General features: G+C 42.0%; 1 protein-coding gene across 1 annotated transcript; it reads right to left on the minus strand.

Moving 5' to 3' along the window:
• Nucleotides 1-23,479: 23,479 nt before the first annotated feature.
• Nucleotides 23,480-25,837, minus strand: CHST2 (carbohydrate sulfotransferase 2). Its single transcript, XM_069973883.1, has one exon. It carries the CDS (start codon nt 25,361-25,363, stop codon nt 24,095-24,097), a length of 1,269 nt encoding a protein of 422 aa, XP_069829984.1. The 5' UTR covers nt 25,364-25,837; the 3' UTR covers nt 23,480-24,094.
• Nucleotides 25,838-26,777: the final 940 nt, after the last annotated feature.

Below are 26,777 nucleotides of genomic sequence, written 5' to 3' on the forward strand. Positions count from 1 at the left end.
GCAGCAGGGAGACCAAGACGGGTCACAGAAAGTGGGGATGAGCCTAATGCTGCGTTTACACGAAACGATTATTGTGCGAACTCGCACGATAACGATCGAATTCGAACGATAATCGTACGTGTAAACGCTGCGAACGATCAAACGACGAACGAGAAATCGTTCATTTTGATCTTACAACATGTTCCAAAATCGTTGTTCACAAAAAATTTGCGTGGAAACAGTCGTTCGCCAATTTAACCAATGTGTGAGATAGGCTTAAGCGATCGCAAAATGATCGCAAAACGAATTTCCGTACAATATATCGTACCATCTACACGCTGACCGTTATGAAAAAAAAAATCGTTACTCCAACATCGTTAATCGTACGATCGGGCCAATTATCGTTTCGTGTAAACGCAGCATAAGGCTTAGTTATTCAGTGGACTGTGTACATGCAAGCAGAGCTTGTCAGCCTCCTAGAGGGTTCATGCTTTGAAAGCCACAATCAAGGCTTGCCATTTATGTTTCTCTCATAATGTTTTGGGCAACTCTCTCTTGTGTAAATGCTTGCGTTCTTACTTTGTACACAGTACTGCCTCCTGAATGTAAACCCCCACCCCTTTAGTCATCATCATTATCAATAGCTCACTGGTCACCTCTGCCCAGGAGATGCTGGAGGAGGAGGGTCAGGGCTCTCACCTTTGTCCAGGAGATGCTGGAGGTGGGAAGGAGGGTTACAGTCCCACTTGTCAGGTCTTCTGTTTCTTCCTCCCAGGTCTGTGGTCTCAGGTCTCACAGTTTGAGAAGCACTGCTCTAGAACAAAGCATGCTCTTTGCAGCTGGTGTCTTCTTAAGTTGTCAGATTTCTGATGCCGATTCCATTGACTGCAGGTACTGCATTGATTGCAAGTACTACAGGTATAGTCTGCAGCAAAATCTGGAATGTGCATTTACCCTGATCAATCTGCACAATTTTTGTGTATTTGCACAATTTTTTGAGTGTTTTATTTTTGGCTTAAAATTGGACAGGGTTTAAACATTGCCCCCACCAAGCAAAAAATTTTCAAAACTGGTGTGAACTGCTAAAAAATAGTGCAAACTGTTTCATAAATGACGCGTAAGAGTTTACACTTTGCAAAAACACAAAATATACCAGAATAACGTCTCAAAAAGTATGGTAACTATGCCCCTAATGGTCTATAAGCAGTTGGCAAGTGATTAGAGGAATACATAACTGCTATGTAACTGGAAACATCTAACAATCATGTCCTCTTGTAAACATGATGTAATTTTTCCCATTGTGTCGCCACTGTGTGCCACTTGTCCTTTATCAATTAATATCACATATAAAGATATTACTGGGTATACATATAAATCATGTTCTACAAATAAAACACAAGTAGTAACTCTACTAGAAAAGTTAATGTAAGAGCAAGAACTAATGAAGCAAAAACTCACGTCCATTGTTCTTCAGAAACGTAATGCCCAGATGAACAAGTCATATAAACAGTGCAGAGGTGCAATAGAACCTGAATGCTTGGTAATAGCTGGTAATAGTTTTACAGTCATTTGCAGTGCTTCAAGCATAACAAAAAAATCATTATTTGCTTCCCTTGGCATTGCTACAGGATCAGTGCTGCTGGGGTGGGCTCTTGATGGGTTATATAGTTCCTATTTGCGTCACATGATCTCTTCTCAGCTATACTGTTTATACTGCACAGGCTCAGGAGAAGGCTATTTCTTTTGTGACTGAGCATGTGTGTCCACCAGAACCCAGTAGATGGACATTTACATCGCTATACACTCTGGATGTGATCATTGCCATATATTGTGAAAACTATGTAAGCAAATTTCCTTACGTTTCATTGGATATTAAACAACATGTACATCAGGAAGTATTGTGCATTTTTTTTAATGCTCTAATAAATTGTTAGGGGTCATCATGTGACTCCATGAATATTCTGTATAGAAACAAAAGTTTTAATTGAACAAAAAACTGTATTTTTTTTTTCTGGGCTTGGAAAATAAAGACAGAAGAGAAAATGGATATTGTAAAGAGTATGTAAATATAACTCAGCGTTCATTACTGAAAGATCTGAAAGTGAAAAATCAGTTTCACACATCTTAATGGGGTTGTCCAGCATGTGTGTGGATTTCTGCAAACCCTATGCAAATCAGTGGGAAAGCTGCAAACAAATTTGCTCCATATGAATATACCCTAATGCAAACTCTTATGAAAAGGGATCTATATACTATGAATACATTAGCAGAGCTTGTTATGAACTGTAAACATTCCCAATATGTCTACACCTTTAGGATTTTTTTATTCAATACAATACAACACATTTACCGTGAAGTCATATTCCCCACTGCTCTGCTCAGTTTAGGACCTCCACATAAATAAGCTTATGCTGTACGTGAGGTGGATCAAGTTTTTGCCCATTTATTATGAGTTGCTGCTATAGTGGAGCAGACTGAGTAGTAGACTCAGTAAAAGCCACATTTACAGTACAAATGAAGCAAATAACTTACTTAGCTCGGCAATCTGCTTATCAGCCTGCTGCTTTTGAAGTCCATGCCACTCTGTGCCGCTTCACCCCGGGTACCTGGAAAAGCTTGATCTAGTCCTGGGAAACTGATCCCAGGGCTGGACCCAGCTTTTTCAGGCACCCGGGGCAATGGGGAATGGACTTCAAAGGCAGCAGGCTGATAAGTAGATTGCTGAGCTAAGTAAGGGGCCTATTCCACAGAGCAATTATCGCTCCGTGGAATAGAGAGAATGATCAGCCGATGATGGTGTCATTGGCTGATCGTTCATTTAGGTTCATACCTAAAATCATCGGTTGCCCCCCGCGCATCACTACGTGGAATAGCGGGCGCGGCGGGCGACCGACAATTACACAAACATCATACTTTACCTGTCCAGGAGCAGGTCTTCTCCTTCTCCCGGTCCCGCACGGCAGCATCAGCATCGGAGCGGCCTGTCTGAACTAACAGAGCGCTCAGCCAATCACTGGCCAGGACCGCCGCGGCCAGTGATTGGCTGAGCGTTCTGTCAGCTCAGTCAGGCCGCTCCGAAGCTGATGCTGCCGCGTGGAACCGGGAGAAGGAGAAGACCTGCGTCTGGACAGGTAATGTATGAAACAAGGGCTGCAAGGACATCGGTGTCCCTGCAGCCCTCGCTAACGATTGTCAGGCAGTGGAATAGGCCCAGTAAACAAGCGCCGATCTAGCAGATCAGTGCTCGTTTACATAGTTGTTCGGGCCCTGTTCGGCCGTGGAATAGGACCCTAAGTTATTTGCTTCATTTGTACTGTAAATTTGCTCATCTATAATTATATTTAAAAAAACTAAACTAATTTGGACCTGATTGGGAATTCTTAGCACTTTTAAAAATGATACAATAACGAGAGAAAAAAAAAAGAAAATAAATAAATAACTATCTTTCATTTCTATCAGGGGACTCGAACCAAAGAAAGAACTGTTAATCAGTCTCTAGAAAGGAGGTCTAGACAACAGCTCCAACACAAGCTAAAAGATTAAACTATATCTGATTGCAAATCGGTCCTCTGTTGGCAGATACTGCCTAACAACTGAGCGAGCAGGAGTCTGGAAGGCATTGATTTTTCATGAAGAAGAGGGAGCAGGAAGGAGTGGTAAGACGTTCTAGAGATGCGGCACGAACACTAAGCCACAACTCCTCTTTGACTCTTCGTTACAGTAGGAAACCCCAGATTGTAAATAATCCCTTCAACGGACAGATTACCAAAAGGAACCATACTGCTAGCACCTCACATAGGGCCCAGGTGCTGACAGATTCCCTTTAAACATATATGAAGTCATCTCATCAGGCCTTTGCAATCACATCAATACAATTGCAATAAAATTTTAGAATCCATATCAAGTTTTTTCCACTTTATGTGCAAATAACAGTAGTTAAAAAAACAAACATAAAAAAATCCCTTTAATCTACCCACGCAGTAAAGTTTAATCACTCCAATATTTTGCTAGGTAGCCAAATAATCTTAGCATATTGTTGGAGTAAATTAAGAAAGAAACCTGTACAAACATGAAAACAAATCTCAACACATATGGTACCTTGGCTAGATTGAAGGCTTGGCCTCAGTATTGCATGCCACTGAGCAGGCTATGAATAGTCCATGAACGTGTGACATCCGCACACGCTGTTTTGATTAAATATGGAAGCCATTGCTCTGGAGCTCAAGAGACAATATAGAAGTCACTCCTTTTGTAGGATGTCATGAAAGTGAATATGAAGCAGTAAAAGGAATCTATATTGATCAATGATGAGACTCAATGCCCCAGCAAAAATATCCTGCTTCAGCTTCGCAATGTAATCATATTCCTCTAGTTATCTTGCTGGCAATATACAATACAGGAATAGACAATGAAAACAATCATGATAAACAAGCATTCTCCATATTGCATGCCAGCCTGTCTACAGGGATAATCCTTTAATACTGTAGTTTTGCAGAGTTTTAGCCATAATATAAATATTGTTATAACCAGCGGTAACATTACTGGCATTATTCGTGCATGTGTTAGCATCTCTGAATATGCAGAACGGGGGGGGAGAAAAAACTCACATCTGTTGTTCAGCTTTTCTTGCCAACTCAAACACAAATATCTTGTGGTGCTAATGAATTAACTTAGTCTTGAATTTCATTATTACAGATTTCAGCAGTATAATGTAACGGTGCATTTAAATCAAAACAGCTCATGTAAATGCAAACGTTTCAAGTCGCATGTCATGCGCGCATTTTATAGTGAATCTCAAAACAAAACTAAGCATTATGACTGACTGCCCCCACCCCATCTACCCTCACTTACCTGGCATCCTGCAATGCTAAGATCTGGGGAATTCTTCTTGATTCTCTTGCTGATCATGAAACTCTCAAGAGGAGCAGAGAGTATCATGATGCTTCACCTGCTAGATCCTTACCTGACCAATCTCCTCTGCTGTGAGCCTGTTACAGGTATATAGGCAACATAATGGCCATGTAATAGACTAGAAGGCTTGCAGAATGCCTTCAAAATGGCATCAATCCCATCCATGTTTCATATCATTGGCCATATAGTTCATACACACTAACTGAAGCCTCAGTGTTTTAGGTTCTACAACCAGAAATGACGGAATATAGGAATATTACATTAAAAGGGTATTCCTATTTTATTACAAAGCTGTAAAATAGCAAAAAGAGCGTTTTTACCCCACCTGATTCGGCGCCATTGCTGTGGTTCTTTATGGTCCCTCTCCCTGCTCTGTGACAGGGCAGATCATGTCTCCTCTCCCCCGCCCCCCAACTTGATTACCATCTGGAGGGGTCCCGTACGGGAGAGAGGAATAAGAAGGTGTCAGGAGCTCAGGAAAACCTCTTTGATTCTTCTTACTATATAATAAGATCTTTTTTCCACATCCTAAAATCTGAAAAATAAAATATCTTCCTGATCTAACAGCAGTTTGGAATGTGAAATGCAGCTGACAGATTCCCTTTATGGTGCGTTCACACCTACAGGATCTGCAGCTGATTTTCTGCAGCAGATTTCATTTAAATAACTGAACACAGCATCAAATCTGCTGCAGATCTGCTGCAGATCCTGTAGGTGTGAACGCACCCTTAAGTGTGTGTTCACGCATACAGGATCTGCAGCGGATTTGAAGTTGCAGATTCAAAGCAAATCTGCAGCTTCAAATCTGTGCCATCAAATCTGCTGCAGATCCTGTACGTGTGAACGCACCCTAAGGTATGATTAAGAAACTTACATTCTCAGTCATGCTGTAAGACTTCTCGGAGTCAGACACAGACTTAAAGGGAAAACCACCTCCAAAAGGTGGTGCCAGAGAGCTGCTTTGCATGTTCTTCTTCCCAGACTTCCTTCATATCCAAACCATTGTTCAAATCACACTGAAATTTGCAGTTTTAAACCATACAAACGGGTAGCATACTTCAACCCTGGCAGTTATTTATTAGTGTAGGAATTTTCTGTTTCATGTTATACCACGGGCATCCCTTTCTACAAGTGAGGAAATTGGTAAAAACTTCAGTCCCACCACTGGTAATAAATATAACTTTTATTTCTCTTTGTGAATAAATACCTTTTTGTTAAATCATCATTGCTTATTATACAGTGTATTGCAATGTGCATCTATCTTATCAAAGGGGTATTCCACTCAAACATAACATAAGGAGGGGGAGACAGAGAGAAAAGCTCACACACAGATTTTTGTGTCTTCAGCAGAAAGCTGAAGGGAGGAGCGAGGAGGGGGAGACAGAGAAAAGGCTCACATGCAGATTTTTGTGTCTTCAGCAGAAAGTTTCAGCTCAGAACTGGGGGAAAGAGACGGAATAGATAATAAAAAGTATGGAAGAAATTGTTATTCTCATCATGGGCAGCAACATCTGAAAAGTTATGTTCAAGCAGAATACCTCTTTAACATAAGACTAGAAAACCAATTTACAATAAATATTTTTTATGTAGAAACCCCATTTTGATGTACCTCATTATGAAGTTAATGGGGACCCTTGAGGCTAAGTATGTACTATGTACATTGCATGCTTTAGAGGACATGGCACTATGCATTAAAAGGTCAGTCAATTGATTTTAATGTGTAATATGTGAAAAAGAATCTTTTCCCTGTTGGGTTCCCCAACAGAATACACCTAGTTTCTGAGGGTCCCAGCAGTGGGATACAATGTAATTTAATTATTATCCCCACTAACCATATTACTATAAGATGTATACTACAAAGCAATGACAAATGTAGCGCAATACAAACACCTTTAAATTCCCCAGCAGACAGCTGCCTATAAGCAATGATGGTGTTAAATCATTCATACAGTAGTGGAGAAAAATTCCTAAACCTCTCGTAATTGGAAAGGATTGAAACATTAAAGGAGAGAAAATTCTATTTTAAAAGTCAAATGTTGAAAACAGATGTCCACTTATAAATAAGCAGATTTACAGGTGTAGGAAACAGTTACTGTTATGAACTCATTTCAGCCTTTAATTCAAGGACATTTACTTGTGAATACTCTTGTATTGAGTATAGAAATTATTCCCAAACGTGAGTGGAATTTATATGCTTATGACTATGTAACGTCTATACACAGTGTGAAAGGAAACCACAACCAGCAAACCTGTGAGATTCTACAAGATAAAAAGTCTTCCTTCTTAAAAGAAAAAAGGTGCGCATAGGGTAATTACTGTATGTGAGCCAGGTGTATACTCTAAATGAGAAAGATTGATATCACTCCTCTCCGTATGAACAATTTGTAAATTTGTATATTGTAGAATACGTACTATGGATATACACTGCTCAAAAAAATAAAGGCGACACTCAAATAACACATCCTAGATCTGAATAAATGAAATATTCTCATTAAATACTTTGTTCGGTACAGAGTTGAATGAACTGACAACAAAACCACACAATGGAAATCACATCTATTTAGGCTAGGTTCACACTGCGTTTTCAGCATCCGTTTAACGGTCAAAAAAGTAGTGTCAACAGTACTTTATTGTGTGTAAAAAAACCGCATCCGTTTTGATCCGTTTTTTTTTTTTTATAATGGAAGTTAATTGAAAAACGGATCAAAAACGGATGCACACAAATGCATCCGTTTTTTTGCAATCCGTTTTTTGCTAAATTAAAGTGGAAAAACACACTCCAGGCTGATCCAACTTTGATGTAATGTCGTTAAAACAAGTCAAAATGAGGCTGGGTATTGTGTGTGGCCTCCATGTGCCTGTATGACCTCCCTACAATGCCTGGGCATGCTCCTCATGAGGTGGCGGATGGTCTCCTGAGGGATCTCCTCCCAGACCTGGACTAAAGTATCTGCCAACTCCTGGACAGTGTGTGATGCAACGTGACATTGGTGCACGGAGCGAGACATGATGTCACTGATTTTCTCAATCAGGTCTGCGGAGTGGGTGGCCCAGTCCATAGCTTCAATGCCTTCATCTTGCAGGAACTGCTGACACACCCCAGCCACATGAGGTCTAGCATTGTCCTGAATTAGGAGGAACCCAGGGCCAACTTCACCAGCATATGGTGTCACATGGGGTCTGAGGATCTCATCTCGGTACCTAATGGCAGTCAGGCTACCTATAGCGAGCACAAGGAGGGCTGTGCGGCCCTCCAAAGAAATGCCATCCCACACCACTACTGACCCACTGCCAAACTGGTCATGCTGAAGGATGTTGCAGCCAGCATATCGCTCTTTGTACTTCCAACCTCTAGACATTACGCTGACAGTCACAGCACCCCTTCTTGCCACAGCTCGCATTGATGTGCCATCCTGGGAGAGCTGCACTACCTGAGAGTCCGTCTCATGCTACCATGAGTGTGAAAGCACCACCAACATTCAAAAGTGATCAAAACATCAGCCAGAAAGCATAGCTGCTGAAAAGTGGTGTGTGGTCCCCACCTGCAGAACCACTCCTTTATTGAGTGTGTCTTACTAATTGCATGTGAAATTAGTGTTGCTTACTATGTGGACAGTTTGATTTCATAGAAGTATGATTTACTTGAAGTTATATTGTGTTGTATAAGTGTTCCCTTTATTTTTTGAGCATATATATATATATATATATATATATATATATAATTTTTTTTTTTTTTTGTGGAGACTGAAATATTATGCAAACAGACAGTGTAAAAGAAGGAAGATTTTGATTGCTTTCCCTAGCGCAATGATTTTCATAACCAAACAGAGAAAATAAAGTCCATGCTATTGCTATATGCCAAATATCTGATTGATGGGGTCATATTTCATTTAGGCAGCTTGCACCAACAATGTAGCAGTGGGCACCCACCTTGCTAGAAAGACCTGGTGGAAGGCTTGAGTATATGTTTGCAGCTGGGAAGTTACAGCATGGTTTGGTCTTGATAATTTCCCATACTATTTTCATGCTACGATTAATAACCAAATTTCAAATGTTTCTACAGAGCAGCGGGAAATAGCCCAAAACCTATTCCTGCACTTGATCACACAGTAGGCACTGTCTGATTCTATTTGCATTTGGATCTTCTACATAGAGTTTCTCTTACTGTTTGACAGATCCTGTTATGTACTAACTACCTTTTTACCAAGATTTTGCAGCTGCACCCTTAAATATAAGCAGAAATACACATAGGGCTTCACGTCGAGTCTTTAGAGCAGGAATGGAGAACCTTCGACTGTTGCAAAACTACAATTCCCATTATACCTGGACAGCCAAAACAAAGCTTTGGCATGATAGGGCTGGAGGTTACCCATTACTGCACTAGAGTACTGGCATTACACAATAAACCTAAGAATTTATAAGATGCTTGCTAGAATTCACTAGTAAACACACTTTCTCACCCAGATATATACATAGTCATTGGGGTTTGTAGTTCTCCTCTTGTAACAACTGCACCAAAAAACATACAACGTTGCATACAATCCATCCATGGTGGAGTTATTAAACTTATAGGAATAAAGACAGAACTTACGTCTGGACCCAAACCCTTTTGAAGTCAATGGGGACCCGAATTTTGGGCCACAAAAATGGCTGTAAAATGAATGTAGGAAGGAGTAGAAGGCAGTAAATTGGAGCAAATAGGGGTTAACAACAGGGCAAGCTCACTGTTGCCAGAGTTACCCACACAGTGCTGTGGCCTAATATTTCAAGTGTTGGCAGAGTTATGTAACTGAGAGCCTAGTGGTGACCCTCTGAAAAAATAATTCAATTAAATTGAAAATAATTGAATTTAAAATTTAATTAGAATTTTAATTTGAAATTCCATTTTAATTAAACATTTAATTTTAATTTGAAATTTCATTGAAATTAATGTAATATTAAATTTTTATTTGACATTTAATTTTAATTTGAAATTGAAACCTGTTTAGCAAGCAGGATACAAGGAAATTGTCAAGACAATCTAAAAAAAAGTTCTTGTCAGGCTTTGGCACCTGGCCACAGGGAACAGGCCATGGAGAAAACTCTAGGTTTTAAGAGTAACAGAGGAGACACTATGGGGGACATTTACTAAGGAGTCTACTTTGTGCAACTATTTTAATGGGAATTGGTGTTGAATTAATGGCAATATGTTGTGTGTTATTTTTAATGAACCAACAAAACACAACAATCACTGAACTCAGGGAGAACAGTGAAAAATTCCAATGGAGTACCCATTTACGAGTCTCCATTGATTGTCCCATACAAAATTTAAATATGCAAAAAAGGGGTCCGTGGAGCCTCAGTTACAAGTCTCAAAACACGGGAATAGCCAGATATCCCTCTCTCCAGAGAAGGAAGCCCATTGCCAAGGGGTGCCTCCTAGTGGGGAGAGCACCAAACCACCCTGATACGTAGTCCCTCAGGTCCTCACTCTGTTGCGAGCTTTAGAACCTAAATAGGGAAACACCAGGGTGGCCCCTGTGAGTCAAAGTCTAACTCTGTGGCGAGTATAACGACATAAGACAAGGGTTACCAAGGCTAGGCATCCATCCACAGACTGCAGTTTTGGGGTATTTGCCCCTCGTCAGTGTGGAGCAGGATTCTGGCTACTGGGGCAATTGTTTTGTTGGTCTATTTATCATTGCCCCAGTAGCCAGAATCCTGCTCCACACTGACGAGGGGCAAATACCCCGAAACTGCAGTCTGTGGATGGATGCCTAGCCTTGGTAACCCTTGTCTTATGTCGTTATACTCGCCACAGAGTTAGACTTTGACTCACAGGGGCCACCCTGGTGTTTCCCTATTTAGGTTCTAAAGCTCGCAACAGAGTGAGGACCTGAGGGACTACGTATCAGGGTGGTTTGGTGCTCTCCCCACTAGGAGGCACCCCTTGGCAATGGGCTTCCTTCTCTGGAGAGAGGGATATCTGGCTATTCCCGTGTTTTGAGACTTGTAACTGAGGCTCCACGGACCCCTTTTTTGCTTATTTTTAATGAAGTCCCACTGGCTTTGTAAATGAGTCTAAGTAAAAAGTCGCAAACAAATTACCGATACTGACCAGACGTAGGCCTGCACAAGTTTGGGTGACTTTTTGTAAAGTTTCTCCCTTGTATACCCTCAGGATATACTGGGAGTTGTAGTACAGTAATACAATCCTCTGATAACAGCTGCTGTAGACAGATGTATTGCTGGACCTTCAGGGCTGATGGTTGTCACTCATAGATTGCAACCACCAGGACACTCTGCACACAATGATTTATTAAAGGGTTGTCTACTCAGAGACTACAACTCCCAGCATACCCTGAGAGCTTTATAAATGTAGGGTGTTCTAAGAGTTTTAGTTCGACTGAAAATGTTGTTCACAAAGCATTTGTCACAGATACAGATGAATCCAGGAAAGGACGGGGTCAGCATGTTGTGTCTCACTGGTCTTATATTGGTGGGCCCCAAGGATCATTTTCTCCGGTGGGCCCCAGGTACCCCAGTCCGACACTGGTTGTGGTTCACTACCTACCAGCATACAAAAGGGTGACACCAACATTGTGACCCATCTCTGACAGTCGGCCATATAGAGATGTTAAGCACAAAGAAACTGTTCAAGTTATATACTTCTTAAGCTTCCACTCTAAGTAAAAGTCACTGTTGTACCTCACTGCCTCACTTCCCTGTTGTCAGATTTTCTCTGCACCTCATCACCATCGAGGGCTTTATGCATTAGGGTCCGTTTACACAGAAAGACTGACAGATTATCTGCCAAAGATTTGAAGCCAAAGCCAGGAATGGATTTGAAAAGAGGAAAAATCTCAGTCTTTCCTTTATGACCTGATCTCTGTTCATAGTCTGTTTCTGGATTTGGCTTTAAATCTTTGGCAGATAATCTGTCAGATAATCTTTCTGTGTAAATGGACCCTTATGCTGTGTTTACACGAAACGATTATCGCTCGAATTTTCGCAATAACGATCGCATTTGAGCAATAATCGTACCGTGTAAACACAGCAAACGATCAAGTGATGAGCGAAAAATCGTTCATTTTGATCTTTCAACATGTTCTCAAATTGTCGTCTGTCGTTTGCTAAATATTCGCTGATCGCTTTGTGTAAATAGTCTTTCAAAGATTCACCCTATGTGAAAGATGGGCTTAAACGATTTTTCTTACAAATTTCTAACGATTTTTCGCCGTCTAAATGCTGATCGTTATAAAAATAAAATCTTTGCTTCAAAATTGTTAATCGTTCGATTGGGCGAATTATTGTTCTGTGTAAACCCAGCATAAGGCAGATTCATGTGCATGTGTGTTATGTACAGAGATTCTCCCCAAGAAGTACTACTTTTAAAAACTATCTCCGCACCTATGACATCTGATGGAACAAGTCCTCATTGGTTGGAAAAACATAACTTTTATAGTTTCTTTTATGCCTACAGATCTCTGAATGAATCAGAGGCAAGCAGACGGTACTGACCTTACGTGTCTCTATTGGAATTGTAATATAGCTCCTTCCATAGCAAAGCCGTAATGCGGTCATGTACACAAGCCCTTACTGTGTATCAGAGCCCCGCTATCAATATCTATATAAAACACTTACACACTAGTAAATCTTTAAAAAACACAAACACTGACATAACTGAACCAGCTAACCATCCAGGCAGCAAATTCAGTAATCTGAACAAGCCTAAAGGGAATATAAAGAGCCTAATGTAGAGAATCCAAAACAAAATGTGGATGAGTGGCCCTTAGCAACCAGCTTTAAAGGGGTATCCAGGATTTAACACATTGCTGCTTTCTTTCCGTTTGTGTGTACTATTGAAGCTCAGCTAGGTTGAAGTGAACAGATCTGAGTTGTAATACCATACACAACCTGTGGACAGGGGTGGAGCTGTTTTGAAAGAAAGCAGCTATGACCTGAATAATCCCTTTGAAGGGAACCTTCATGCTGCCTGAACCATGAGTCAACACGGTTGTCACCAGTAAGGCTGGGTTCACACTACATTTTTGTAATCCGTTTTTTTTTTCATCCGTTTCATGCAAAAACCGGATGAAAAATGGATGGAAAAAGAACGGATGCATTTGTGTGCATCCATTTTGATCCGTTTTTGCATTGACTTTCATTATAAGAAAAAAACGAATCAAAACGGATCCAATTTTTTTTAATAATGGAAGTCAATGGAAAATGGGATAAAAAAACAGATGAAAAAAAAAAACGGATTGTGAAAACATAGTGTGAACCCAGCCTAACTTCTCTCCACCCTACCAGCCATGACTGATAGATCTCTAACTATGCCCAAACATCGACAGACCCATCATTCAAGGATGGAAGAAGCAGGGAGAAGCCCTGGGGACCATCCAGGCAGCATGAAAGTGATGACAGGTCTTTGACTGTCTAACCTGCAAACGAAACATAAAATTAAAACTGAATGTGGGCAACCCCTTTATTTTTGCATTAAGCAACCCCACTGCAGTTTTTCTGACTGTGAGACACGAACAACTGATGCCGTGTCATCTGTGAGCCCCCTGCAGACGCGAACTGTGCAGGCAGTAGAACTATTAGTTTACAGACTTCAAATAAGGACCAAATAATGATATGTTTGTGGTCCGGGCTCCAGGCAGAATGCATTGGGACTTAGTTATTATCCCAATTAACACTTTTTTTTTTTATACCTCAAGCATAAGTCTAAATGAAGCCTACGTATAAATGAAGATAGAGAGAGAGAGATGTTTTTAGATCTAGTTGTTCAGTTGTTAACACTGTAGACTTGCAGTATAATCCTGGCGTCCTGGGTTTGATTGTAAAGGCAACATCTTAAAGGAGTTTGAGTTCGCACTGGGTTAGTCGGGGTCTTCTGGTTTCCCGCCAACACTCCAAATACATACTGATATGTTACCTGAATTCATTTTTCATAAATTTGGTCTTAGCGTAGAACAGGAAAATAGAGATGGTGACAATTTGTCTATAGAGGTGCCGAATTTGTCAGTAAAGAAGAAATTACAGTCTATGATGTTGTAACCATCTCCTTTGTTAGCACAGAAGTGATTTCCTTCACATACTATAGTGGCTCAGCGGGGATACTGAGGCCAAAGTATTTGTAAATCCTAAAATAGGTCAGTCTGTTTGGAAACAATGATATGAAGTGAAATGTAAAGGCCGGCTTCACCCGGGGACTATGATCAGCATGGCTTGTAAAAATGGTTGTGTAAAATTCACTTTTCTTGGTGCCTAACCTTTTTTTTCTTTTCCCTTAAAGTATAAAATCTCTAGAAAATGTGGATTTTTTTTTTAGTTTAGCACAGTGTCTATAGGCGTTTATATTCTCTGCTGCTTTGTGTATAACATGTGGCTGCTAGGAGTCATCCAGGATTAGAGGGATTAGCTTTTTACCAGAGGTTTTCATTGGCTGTAAGATACTGCGAATGACTGGCACTGATCTACAATACTACACACGCTCCATGGACAGATGTGGAGCTGTTTCTGGAAAACATTTACATTGTTGCATTTGGTGTCATAGCTTTTGCATGTTGCATTGTGCTATTTGCCAGTGGGGTGGATTTTTTACACTGCATTGTGGTACCAGGTAATGCCGGGGGAGATATTTGATGTATTGTAGCAATTGTTTGGGAATGCTCAGGAAGCATTTTGTTCAGCACATTGGTATTTTTTGTTACATAGGAGGTATATTTGCTGCATTGTGGTATTTAGTGCTGCTAGGAACTATTATGTGTGCAGTGTGCTACTAGTTTGCACTGCTGGCTACAATATGGGTGCTGCATGGCCCAATTCTCCCCGCTGAGTGGAGCAGTAGGTCGGCACTCGGCATGCCCCCAGTAGTTCATCACTCTCTTAGGAACTGTACTCCGCTATCTCTGGCAGCTCCATAGAGAATGAAGGAAACATGTGCTGGTCCAGCATTCCATTTAGCAGGAAGAACCGGGTTTTTGTGATTACTGGGGGCCGCAGAGGTTGGATACCCCTTGATCAGACACTTACCCCCCTACCCTGTGGATTGTATTGCTATAATCCTACTTTAACTTAGTACTCCCTAATAGAATTTCACAGCACTGTACATTGGTGAAGCTGACAGTGTCTCTTCTCTGTGTACTGAAGAATTTAGCATCTACACATAGGTATGTAGCACTGAGAAGAGAGTGTCCCAGCAAAGTCACCACAACCTATGCACTTAGCTAAATGGTGGGAACTATGTGATAAGGATGAGGCACGCTCCATCTAGTCTTACTGGGCCTTTAGGATAAACTGCCTGCCCATACTCCGGTGCTACTGTCACTCAGGGGCTATTGGAGCACCCATGGCCCTAATCTGACTCCGCACTGAGGTGCAGCTTCACGGGTTGCAGTCACCTCTCATACATGGCTAGGAGCCTCCATTTTTCAGTGCCAAACAGCAACTGTGACGAAGGCTACAAATGGAACTTCTGATGCAGTGTGAACCCAGCCTTAATTCTTTTTTTAAGGGGGTTAAAGGAAGCGAAAATATTATCATTACAATATTACTTTAAAATCATATAACATGTCCATGATGAGAATATGGAGCTTCAGCCTCTATAAGGGTAAATTCACACTTTATTTTGATATACACAGCATAAGATCCACAGTGACCATTGTACATGTGAATGTACCCTTTTAGAAGGTGGTCATTTCAGTATACAGTTTATGGAAATCATTGCCTTAATTTGCATTAGACCACTGTTTTTTGCCATCAAAATGGCGGCCATCCAAAAAAAAAACAGCCAAAAAAGACCCTAAGGTTATGTCTACACATACAGTAGTATTTCCGTCAGTCTTTTATCAACCAAAACCAGAAGTGGGTTGTAAACACTGAAACTGGTCAAATCTTTCCATTATAATTTTGCCCTGTCAATGCCACGATTTTGGCCACTGACCATAAGACTGACGAAAATACCTAGCCTAAGGCCACGTCCACACAATGTATATTTTCAACGGCCATTGTTGCAGGTTTGCAACAAAATCTGTTATTTAATAACATCACAAGAAGTGATTCATTTCCAGCTGGGCTGAACCACACAGACAGCGGTCGTTCTATGACACAGCCATGTAACAGAACGGCCACTGTCTTACAAAGCGTGAATGTGACCTAAAGGTGTATAAATACACACAAATTAAATTTAAAAAGGTAAAAATAAGTTACTTTAACAGAAAGAGAGACCAAACAGAGCAATCAACATAAAGAGAAAAAGTGTTCAGTCCCAAAAATATTTAATATTTCATGTGATTTTGTAGTCGCGGGTGTCCTGATTCCAACAGGATAAATTGTGTAAAAATCTTGTTATTTTATTTGTTAGGAGATCGTCATCCTGATCTTTTTTGCTCTGAACGACTGTCTAGATGAACCGATCTGACAAACAGAGATAATTTTAGAACATGTTGATAATTTATCGTCATGTCAGTTTTCTGCGGCCACTATTCAGTGAATAGCGGCCGCAGAATACCCTGTCAGTGCACACTATGGAGAGAGCGGCTCCGGCCACACGCTCCATAGTGTGCAGTGGGGAGTTCGCCCGCATCAGAACTCTGTGCGCCCGCATCAGAACTCTGCGGCACTAAAGATCATGCGGCCGGTACTGCAGTACCGGCCGGGATAATCTTTTCTGAGACTGGCCGCTCCATGACTACGTCTGAACATAGCCTTAGGTTAAGTATCTGCACTTTCCACTAAATTGTCAGGTGAGGAGAAACTTTATTGCAAAAACAGCATGAATACTGAAACCATTTAGAAAAAATATAGTCAAAGAGTAAAATCAACTATATTTTGTGAACTGGAGGCATAGCAAGAAAATAAAAACACTATTGGAACCAGGACACCCCAAGGTATAAGATGCTTTAAAAAAATAGTCTCTAAGGGTACAAACACACACACCGTATACGCACCTTATTTTATGCTGCGATACGCAGCAGATTAGATCTAAATAACTGAACACAGCATCAAATCTGCACCATCAAATCTGCTGCGTATCTGCTGCGTATACGGTGTGTGTGTTTGTACCGTATCTGCTGCGTATACGGTGTGTGTGTGTTTGTACCCTAATACTGGGTTCACACTACGTATATTTGAGGCTGTATTTTTGAGGCTGTATAGCAACCAAAACAAGGAGTGGATTGAAAACACAGAAAGGCTCTGTTTACATAATGTTGTAATTGAGTGGATGGCCGTCATTTAATGGCAAATATTTGCTGTTATTTTAAAACAACGGCTGTTGTATTGAAATAATGGAAGTTATTTACCGTTATATGGCGGCCATCCACTCAATTTCAACATTGTGTGAGCAGATCCTTTCTGTGTTTTCAATCCACTCCTGGTTTTGGTTGCTATGAGGACCTGACATGAGGACCAAATACAGCCTCAAATATACGTAGTGTGAACCCAGCATAGTGTAATAGTGTGACCACATACATATGACATAACACTCTCTAAAAAAGAAAAAAATATAGTAAAAATGTCCTAGTTGCCCATAGCAACTATAGTCAGGTCTCAGCTTTTATTCATTAACAAGGCAACCTCTGAAAAATGAGCGCTATTAGATAATTTCAATAATCTCCCCATTTTGTCTTTTTGAGAATCTTAGGCTGGGTTCACAATGCATTTTTTTATCTGTTTTGCAAGGGGGAAAAAAAAAAAAAAGGATGGGAAAACTGGATGCATTTGTGTGCATGCGTTTTTCCATTGACTTCCTTTAAAAAAAAAAAAAAAAGGATTAAAATAGAGATGAGCGAACCGGGTTCGGGTTCGAGTCGATCCGAACCCGAACGATCGGCATTTGATTAGCTGGGGCTGCAGAACTTGGATAAAGCTCTAAGGTTGTCTGGAAAACATGGATACAGCCAATGACTATATCCATGATTTCCACATAGCCTTAGGGCTTTATCCAACTTCAGCAGCCACCGCTAATCAAATGCCGAAAGTTCGGGTTCAATAGACTCGAGCATGCTTGAGGTTCGCTTATCTCTAATCAAAATGCATCCGTTTTTTGTTTTTTTTAACATACACAAAAACATGATCAACCACATTTTTGTGTACGCTTTTTTATATTAGAAGTCAATGGAAAAAAGGATGCACAGAAATGCACTTGTTTTTCCATCAGTCTTTTGCACAAACGGATGAAAAAAGCATAGTGTGAACCCAGCCTTAAAGAAATGTATTTGTTAAATGAATATAGTCGCTGACCTGTGTCCAGTAAAATGTTGTTTGTTTGTTTGTTTTTTCCGTTTAATATCTTCTTGCAGTGGCCAGTGTACAGTTTTGATTATCTCCCCAAAAGATTGTCAACTCGTTTCAGGATTCAGAGAAAAAAAATGCACACCCCTCACCGATTACTGGTAAATTACGCTTCCATATCACAAAATAATGCATGTAATAATACTCTGCAGAACTGCCCATGTCTCATTTGCATTCATGTCTATGTTGTGTTCCTACACATAGCAGCAACTTTGACATGGTCATGACAATGTCAGCTCTATAGAAACTGCTCAGCCACAACAATGAAGGGGTTGTGCGCTTCAAGCTCTCATATTACTATAGGAATCTTTCTCACATCAACGCCTGATAATTCAACCAATATACAGAACGAATGTTAGTGGAAGCAAATGAGACACGTATGTAAACGTGTATCAACTAATTCAATACTTCATTGGAAAAGATTGTAAGACATACTAAATGTTTGTAAAAGGACAGAAAACCTAAAGTTCACTTTATTTGCTGTGCTCATCAATACAAAGTATTGGTCTCTGTAGGCTGGAGAGGGACTGACTAATGCTCTTCAAAGGAATTTGTGACATTAGGCCCAGAAAAAACCTACACCACAGATAACTATGTCGTTACACATATACCCTCCGGTGTCTGGAAAATTTACACATATTTTAGTGTTTTGGTTTTTTTTGATGAGCTGCAAATTTTAGCTGTAATGGTTTGTGCCAGTTCATACAAGAGAAGTCAGGTTAAGGACTTGCCTGCCTGATGCATTGCCATAGCAAAGGTGCCCAGGTCCCTGTTGCTCACTGGTTCCTGATCCCACCTGCTCAGCCAATCAGTAGCCACTGCTGTGACCAATCTCAGCCAGTGATTGGCTGAACAGCCATTTCCTGTGTGGGGGGATGGGACCAGTGGTTGGTGAACAGCAGCACCTTTGGAACGGCAATGGTGGCCTATCAGTTTTTGCCAGCCTTAGCACTTCTTTTACAATAATGCCAGAAATACTGGAACTAGAACTGAAACTGTTGTAGTTTAGGGCACACAATGCTGCACCTTAAAGGGGTTATCCAGCGCTACAAAAACATGGCCACTTTTCCCCCTCTCTCGTCTCCAATTCAGGTGTGGTTTGCAATTAAGCTCCATTTACTTCAATGGAACTGAGTTTGAAACCCCACCCAATCTGGAGACAAGAGAGGGGGAAAAGTGGCCACATTTTTGTAGCGCTGGATAACCCCTTTAAAGGGGTACTCTAGAGAAAAAAAAATGTTTTTAAAATCAACTGGTGTAACAGAAAAGTATACAGATTTGTAAATTACTTCTATTTAATAATCTCAAGTCTTCCAGTAAACCACTTTCTGCAGGACAAACAGCAGCTAAGTACTGAAAGGCTCGAGATTTTTAAATAAACCTTCTGACAATAGCTAATATAAAAACATTGCCCCCAGTACCCATTTAAGCCACACCTCTTTTAACAATAGCCACACCCCTTTTAAGTAGGTCACACCTTTTCAGGAACATCAGAAAAATGCCTACAATTCAAAGTAAAAATGGCACCAGTAAATCTGGGCCAGTGTGTATGGATATATTCCTCACTAGATGCAATCCTTCTAGGAAAAAGACATCAGAACCTACAATACATATGGAATACTGTGTGTGTGTGTGTGTGTGTGTGTGTGTGTGTTAAAACTTAAAAGCTTAAAACTGTGTTAAGATGAAAAGTGTAAAAATGTTGTGACTCCCGTGCGACCTCATTGTTCCCCTGACAGGAATAGCTTGCAGGATTCTTTCTTGTTGTGTAGGGGAACTCCGAAGCTGCACCAATGTGGTAAATGTAAAGGGGCCCCTACACCACAAAGTTAGTCAAACTTTTTTTTCAATCAAAACGATTGGTCATCGGCTAAATATTTATCAATAAACAATGATTTTCGACAACCAATGGCAGTCTATTATCGTCTGAAAGGAAGTCGGCTGTGTTGGAAATTTTTGTACAATAGTTGGACGAAAGATTATTGGTTCAAGAAACAAAAGAATATTCTAGGAATGAATGTTCCCAGAGGGATGGTTCATCTTATGGTCAATTTGAACAACTTTAATGAGCAATAAGGTTTGGGTCCTATTACACGGTCCGATGACTGTTCAATAAATACTGTAAATGAGCTCTGATCTGCTAGATCGGCGCTCGTTTACTGGCCCTATTACACAGCCTGATAATTGTTTAGCAAGGACAGATATGTCGGTGCAGCCCTTGCTCAAATACTTAATGCATTACCTGTCCACGTTCCTGGTCTTCTCCTGCACTCCCGGTCCTGCAACTGCAGCTTCAGAGCCGTATCTGAGCTTACTGGCCCCTCAGCCAATCACTGGTCGGGACCACCACGTGGCCTGTCAGCACAGAGAAGCTGCCGCGCGTGATGCCGGGGAGATAGCAAAGGGCAGGAGAAGACCAGGAGCGTGGACAGGTAATGTATTATTTGTTCACTCATCAGCCATCGGCCGTGCATCACTCTTACGCATCGCAATAACACCCGATGATTTTCATTGTTTCATCGGCTGATTGTTGTTGAATCTGACAAAGATTTGAAGTCAAAGCCAGAAGCAGAGATCAGGTCATAAAGGAAAGACTGAGATTTCTCCTTTTCTTTAAAAAAAATCCATTCCTGACTTTGGCTTTAAATCTTTGGCAGATAATCTTTCTGTGTAAATGGACCCTTACACTGAGTGATGATTGGCCGATTATCGCTCCATGTAATAGGGGCCTTAGAGTAAAAGAAAATCTTGTTATTATAATGACATCCATGTGCCAGAAGCAGTTAATGCCTGCCTGTGCCAAGACAGCTTTCTACCCATGGCCCAATCAATGACAGCAGGATCTCTCAATAAGAATTGTCTAAGGAGGCTGCAAGTCTAATCTGAAGGGAAACAAGGATTTTTACAAGGGTCCTAATAGAGGTGTAAAGTGGATACAGAACTGAGTCAATCACTTATCTTACCCCCCTTCTGTAACATGTGCTTTTGGCTCAACTATATACTTCTATAGCCAGCTTTACAGTTACAGTGCTCATATGTTTATACTGTATATCGCCATATACTTTCAGCTGGTTTTACAGTAATGTGATCTAAGAATATGATGAAAAGCTTGAGGCTGGGTTCACACTAAGTTTTTGCAATCCATTTTATTCATCTGTTTTTGCAACAAAAAAAAAAAAAGAATGGAAAAACGGATGCAATTGTCCGTTTTTCTATTATAAAAAAAAAAAACAAGAAAATCAGATCAAAACGCATCCTTTTTTTTTATGTACACAAAAACACATAAAGACCCTATATTTGTGTACGTTAAAAAAAAAAAAATCAATGGAAAAAACGATCAAAACAGAAGCACACAAATGCATCAGTTTTTTGCAAAAAAAAAAAAAAAAGGATAAAAAAGACGGATTGCACAAACATAGTGTGAACCCAACCTAAGAAATAAATCAATGACATGACACAGCATTATATGAAAGGGATTTAAATTAAGACAGCATAAAATTAGGAGACGGGCAGAAGACACGCCAAAGGTATAAATTTGTGATAGATTTGGCGCATCTTGCTAGATATGCTTGACACTTTCCCTTACAAAACTGCTTGATGGGCTTAAAGGGTTTTTTAAAGATTAGTAAAAACACAGCAACATTTTACCAAAGCAGCACCACACCTCTGTTCTGTGTGGTATTACAATTCAGCTCCATTCACTTTAATGGAACTGAGATGCAAAACCACATCCACATTGGAGACAAGAGTGGTGCTGTCTTGGGAAGAATACAGCCATGTTTTTTCTATGTCTGGATAACCCCTTTAAGGCCCTTTTACACAGGCCAACATCAGTTCCTAGAAACTCCAGCCAAGGATCAGCCCATGTTTAAGTGCTAGAGATCAGACGACGAGCAAGCAAATACCCACTCACTGGTTGATTCGATCTTTTGTGCACTACAAAAAATCATTGGTCGCACATATTTCCGTGTAAAAGAACTGCAAGCAAGGGCTGTTCCCGCTGACTGGCACACACTTGCATCCTCACACACCTAATATCAGCCCGCATAACAGGACCCCTACATTAATCCAACACAATAAGCTTTGTCAGAAAGTTAGACAGATTTGTAAATTAACTCTGTAAAAAAAATTAAGTATTCCAGTACTTATCAGCTGGTGTATGCCCTGCAGGAAGTGGTGTATTCCTTCCAGTCGCACAGTGCTACCTGCTGCAAACCCTCCTGCACTGGACAGTTTGTGAAACAGAGAGAGGTGGCAGCAGGGAATACAGTGCTGGATTCAGAAGGATGACACCTTTTCCTTCAGGCTGATAAGTACAGAAAGGTTTGATTCATTTAAATAGAAGTCACTTACAAATCTGTATAACTTGTTGCCACTAGCTGATTTGAAAACTGTTTTATCCGCAGTACCCCTTTAATAAATCTGGTGTGCATTTAACTCTTCCTCTTTTCTAGATGTTGTCCCAAAGTGTCTATCAGGCTATAGTAGGTTTCATTCATTGCACACAGGTTGGAGGAAGAATTCTTGCCCATCTTACCCCGTCCATTTCCCCTAATAAGAAGGGGATGAGAACACATTACTTTAGTAACCATTACTGTACTACATGCAGCATAGTAAAGATCAGTTTTTGATAAAATATTGGATAAGGAAACCTATACCAATTTACCACCAGACTGATCTTTTCTGGATTCCCAATAAAGAAAACAGCCAAAGCAATGCAGCCAATGCTGATCAATAATAGACTGGTATGAGAACATAAACCTGAGGCTGCCACATCCACATCATGGGAAGAACAAGGACAGAATCAGTCTTCCCTATAGCCTGAGTGTCTATGGATTGTTGTATGGCTTCCTTCTGTTACATGTAGCGTTTACCACTAACAATGGTCACTATGGTGTAAGTGTGATACATCTTGGGCGACACATGTGAAGAGAACACACAGCACAGGAACTAGAATAACAAACAGTCTGTGTAGTCTGCTTTTCTCAATCTGTCATGCCAGCATTTACTACGGCACGTAGACACGGCGTATAAGATTGGGCAGTGAACCTCGGCTAATACACAGGACATAGCTGTCATAACACGGACAAAAAGAAGTTCAGACTGGTTCCTTCTAACAGTTCACTGCATCAGCCTGCAACCTCCGAGGAAGCACATGTATTGTTCCAAGGGAGAGGGAAAAAATACATCCATTAGAAGGAAAAGTACTGAATAGCATTCACTGCAACCTATGGACGCAGCTCAGCCAAATACACAGTAAAAAAAAAACATTAAAAAAAAAAAACCAACTCAATACTTTCCAAAAAAATGATCATAAATTATTGATTTTTATTAACAGTAATTGTAACATTTACCAGTTCTCCCACTGGGTGTTCTGATGGACCATTGCCGTCTCATGCAATGTGTGGTGCTCCCTTGTTTCTAGTCATATTTGGATACAATGTATCAATGTAGTTGTTGTTGTTGTTTACTAAAGGCAAAGCCACTTGCAGACTATCTAACCAACATGTGAGTCAAACAGGATCAAGAAACTAGTACAGGTAAAGCAATTCTCTTGGGAGGGCGATATGTTGGCTGCCACAATATAATCATCTGAGAGGGATTATTATTTTATGGCAGGAGACCCCAGGCATGGTCCTCAGGACCCCCTAACCTGATAGAGAGAGGAGAACAGTCAGCGATGGCCTCACCTGACCTCCTGGTACCTTTAACATGATATGACAGGGGGTCCTGAGGACATGGTAAATAGAATGCAAGCAAAAGACCATCAAAAACATCAAGTACCCCAGAAGATGACAGTAGGGAAGAGGACCCATCAGCAAATACAGTAATGTACAGTAACAGCTGCAGACTTTTGGTACAGTAGTTGTCAGGTATGTTTGTTTTTTGCAGGCAACATGTCAATCAATCCTGGAGATAGTCTTCATAACATGAGCTTCCTAAGCAAGGGCTTGCTAAAGTCTTTGACGTCTTCTTGACTGCTAACTGTCTGGTAACCCAAGAGGTCCATGGGGACCTGGCAATACTCTTCCACTTGCTTTATCTGCAGGAAAGTAAGTAATGTCCTCCAAGCACTGACCGCCTGGGTGGCATTGCGGGCAGATACCACAAAGGGTTTGGAGGAGTAGCCGGAGCCACTAGTCATGTTTAGGGAGAACTTCTCTATCTCTGGGCTTACCGACAGGTTGACAAATCCATAGACCTGCCTGACGGTTTTAATGGGATCCATAACCAGATCCTCATATCTCACTACCATGTAGTTACCCTTGAGCCAGCTCGGGGGGTTGAGTGCAGTCCTGAGGGTCTTGCCCATGCTGCTACATATTACCTCCATGGCACCTATGGCGTGATAGTCAGAACCATCCTTCTTGTTAAGTTTATGTCCAGGATCTATAAAGGGGACCCTACGGATCCTGGGGTCTCTGCTGCGCACCACCTGAAGACTCTCTCGGATCAATCCATGTCTGGACTTTATCCTGGAGTTGGCGACCGCCCGGGGATCCCTGACTAGATGGATGACCTTCAGGTCCAGGGAAGGGTCTACCATTAATGGGGCCAGCACGTTGATGTCAAAAATCCTTACCCCCTTTATGACTATGGTGTTGTACTTGTGGCACTCCTCCTCCAGCATGCTCAGGCTCTGCGGGGGGCACTTCTTACACACTTTATCATCCACCAAGCCCACCACCTCCTTCTTATAGGCCGAACAGATTGGGGAGGAGCAGATGACCTTGTTGGTGGAGGCTCCAAAGATGCCCAGGGTGCTGATGTTCTTGGCCCCGGCGGTGTTGTAGAGCTGGAGGGCAGACAGGTCACACCGGTAGAGGGCGCTGAGGAGATCGCGGGCAGCCCCCTGCAGAGACATGGCATCCCCGGGGTACAGCTTCTGCCACACGTGCCACACCGGCTCATACAGGAAGAAGACCTCGGGGTTCTGGTTGAAGAGCTCCCCGAAGAAGGACGAGCCGGACCTCCAGGTGGTGAAGACGTAGACGAGCTGTCGCTTCCTGGGCGGGGAGGGCCGGTACAGGTAGCGGATGTCGGAGCGGCTCTGGTACGGGGTGTAGCGCACCTGGTCGTTGCACTGCTGCGGCTCCTTGTGCCACTTGTCCATCAGGTTGAGCATGGTGAGGACCAGCAGCAGGATGTAGCCCAGGCACAGGATGATCGCCTTCCTGCGGAACACTTTCATCCTGGGCACCGGGGAGGGGGCGGCCGGAGCCGGCTAGCCGGAGCACGAGGGGGGCAGGCAGCGGCACGGAGCAGAACTGTTGCTCGCTAATCCCCCCCGGCTGCTGCACCACAGGCCAGCGGGAAAGTTTGGGCGCTTGGGGCTCATGTTAGGGGCAGCGGCTCCATGGCCCGTCCTCCCCACGGGGTCGCCGATCACGATCTGTCCCGGCTGCATGCGGCGACCATGACGCACGATCTTCTGGAAGGAAATCCCACTAATCGCCTTCCGGCAGAATGATGCGGGAGCTGCACAAACTTCTCGTCAGACCCCCGCAACACTGGAACATGGCATCGCCCGGGCACTGGCGCCTGCACCGCTCTACAGGGCGGTGGGTGATACTATCAGTGCAGGGAGGGGGGTCTCCGGCAGCCCTTATATAACGACTCCTGCTGCGGCTGCTCCTCCGCACAACGGATCCGTCCAGCAGCGCCAGCACACTGCTCGGCTCTCAGCAGAACATGGAGATACTGATGCTTACATTCCTGCCGCAGGCCGCCCGCCTATTGGAGCAGAGCGCTGTCACACTCCCGGACACACCCCCGTAGTCTGTGCAGGCCACGCCCCCTCTCTGCAGCCCAGTCCATGTTACTGCTGCTGGCTGTGCAGACTGGCCGCTCAGGAGCAATGCGCACTCTGCGGTTCTTGGTTCTATTGCGTCCTCTATATATTCAGCAGGAGAACACGGATAAATGGCTCCTGTAGTGGATGCAGTATACAGGCTGTGCCCCTCTAGAGAAGCCTTTCCTTTAACTCTGATCCTGGGAAAGCTGGGTGACTAGTAAGTACAGATGCTGAGTTGTGCAGTGGGAAACCCCTTCTTCCAGTCACTATGTATGAAGGTCTTCAGAAATAACCAGGAGAACAGTGGCAGTAAGCACACATAGATAAGGCTGTATTCACACATACAGGTTGTGATGCAGTTTTTAGAGCCAAAGGCAGATGTCCCAAAGCATTACCCCTATGCACGTCTGTTCAGAGGCTTCAATTATTTAGTGGCTTTGTTATTTTTCAGCGGTTCTCTAAGCTTCCATTGATAGGTCACCTCATTGTGACATGGTCCACCATCTGCAGGAGCAGCGTTATTTGTGAGTGACACCGCATGGTTCCGGATCTGTCTGGCTCTGCTTTACAATTGCACCACAACCTGCAAGTGTGTCAGTGGCTGCATAGGAGTCGTAAAGGGAACCTGTCCACACACAATTCTTGCCTGGCCAAGGACACTAGGTGATAGCTTGTTAGGTGTTGAGAGATGTTATGGTGATATGAGAGATTTATCTGACAGATTATTGAAGCCAAAGCCAGGAACAAACTGTGGGGGAAACACCCACTCCAAATTATTGTAAGAGTATTTTACAAGCTTGGGAGACATGAC

This window comes from Dendropsophus ebraccatus, chromosome 6 (genome assembly GCF_027789765.1).
Source record: "Dendropsophus ebraccatus isolate aDenEbr1 chromosome 6, aDenEbr1.pat, whole genome shotgun sequence".
Classification (NCBI taxonomy): Eukaryota; Metazoa; Chordata; class Amphibia; order Anura; family Hylidae; genus Dendropsophus; species Dendropsophus ebraccatus.

What these genes read in the sequence shown, in the direction of transcription:
- CHST2 (XM_069973883.1), bottom strand. Translation starts at nt 25,363, where the DNA reads ATGAAAGTGTTCCGCAGGAAGGCGATCATCCTGTGCCTGGGCTACATC.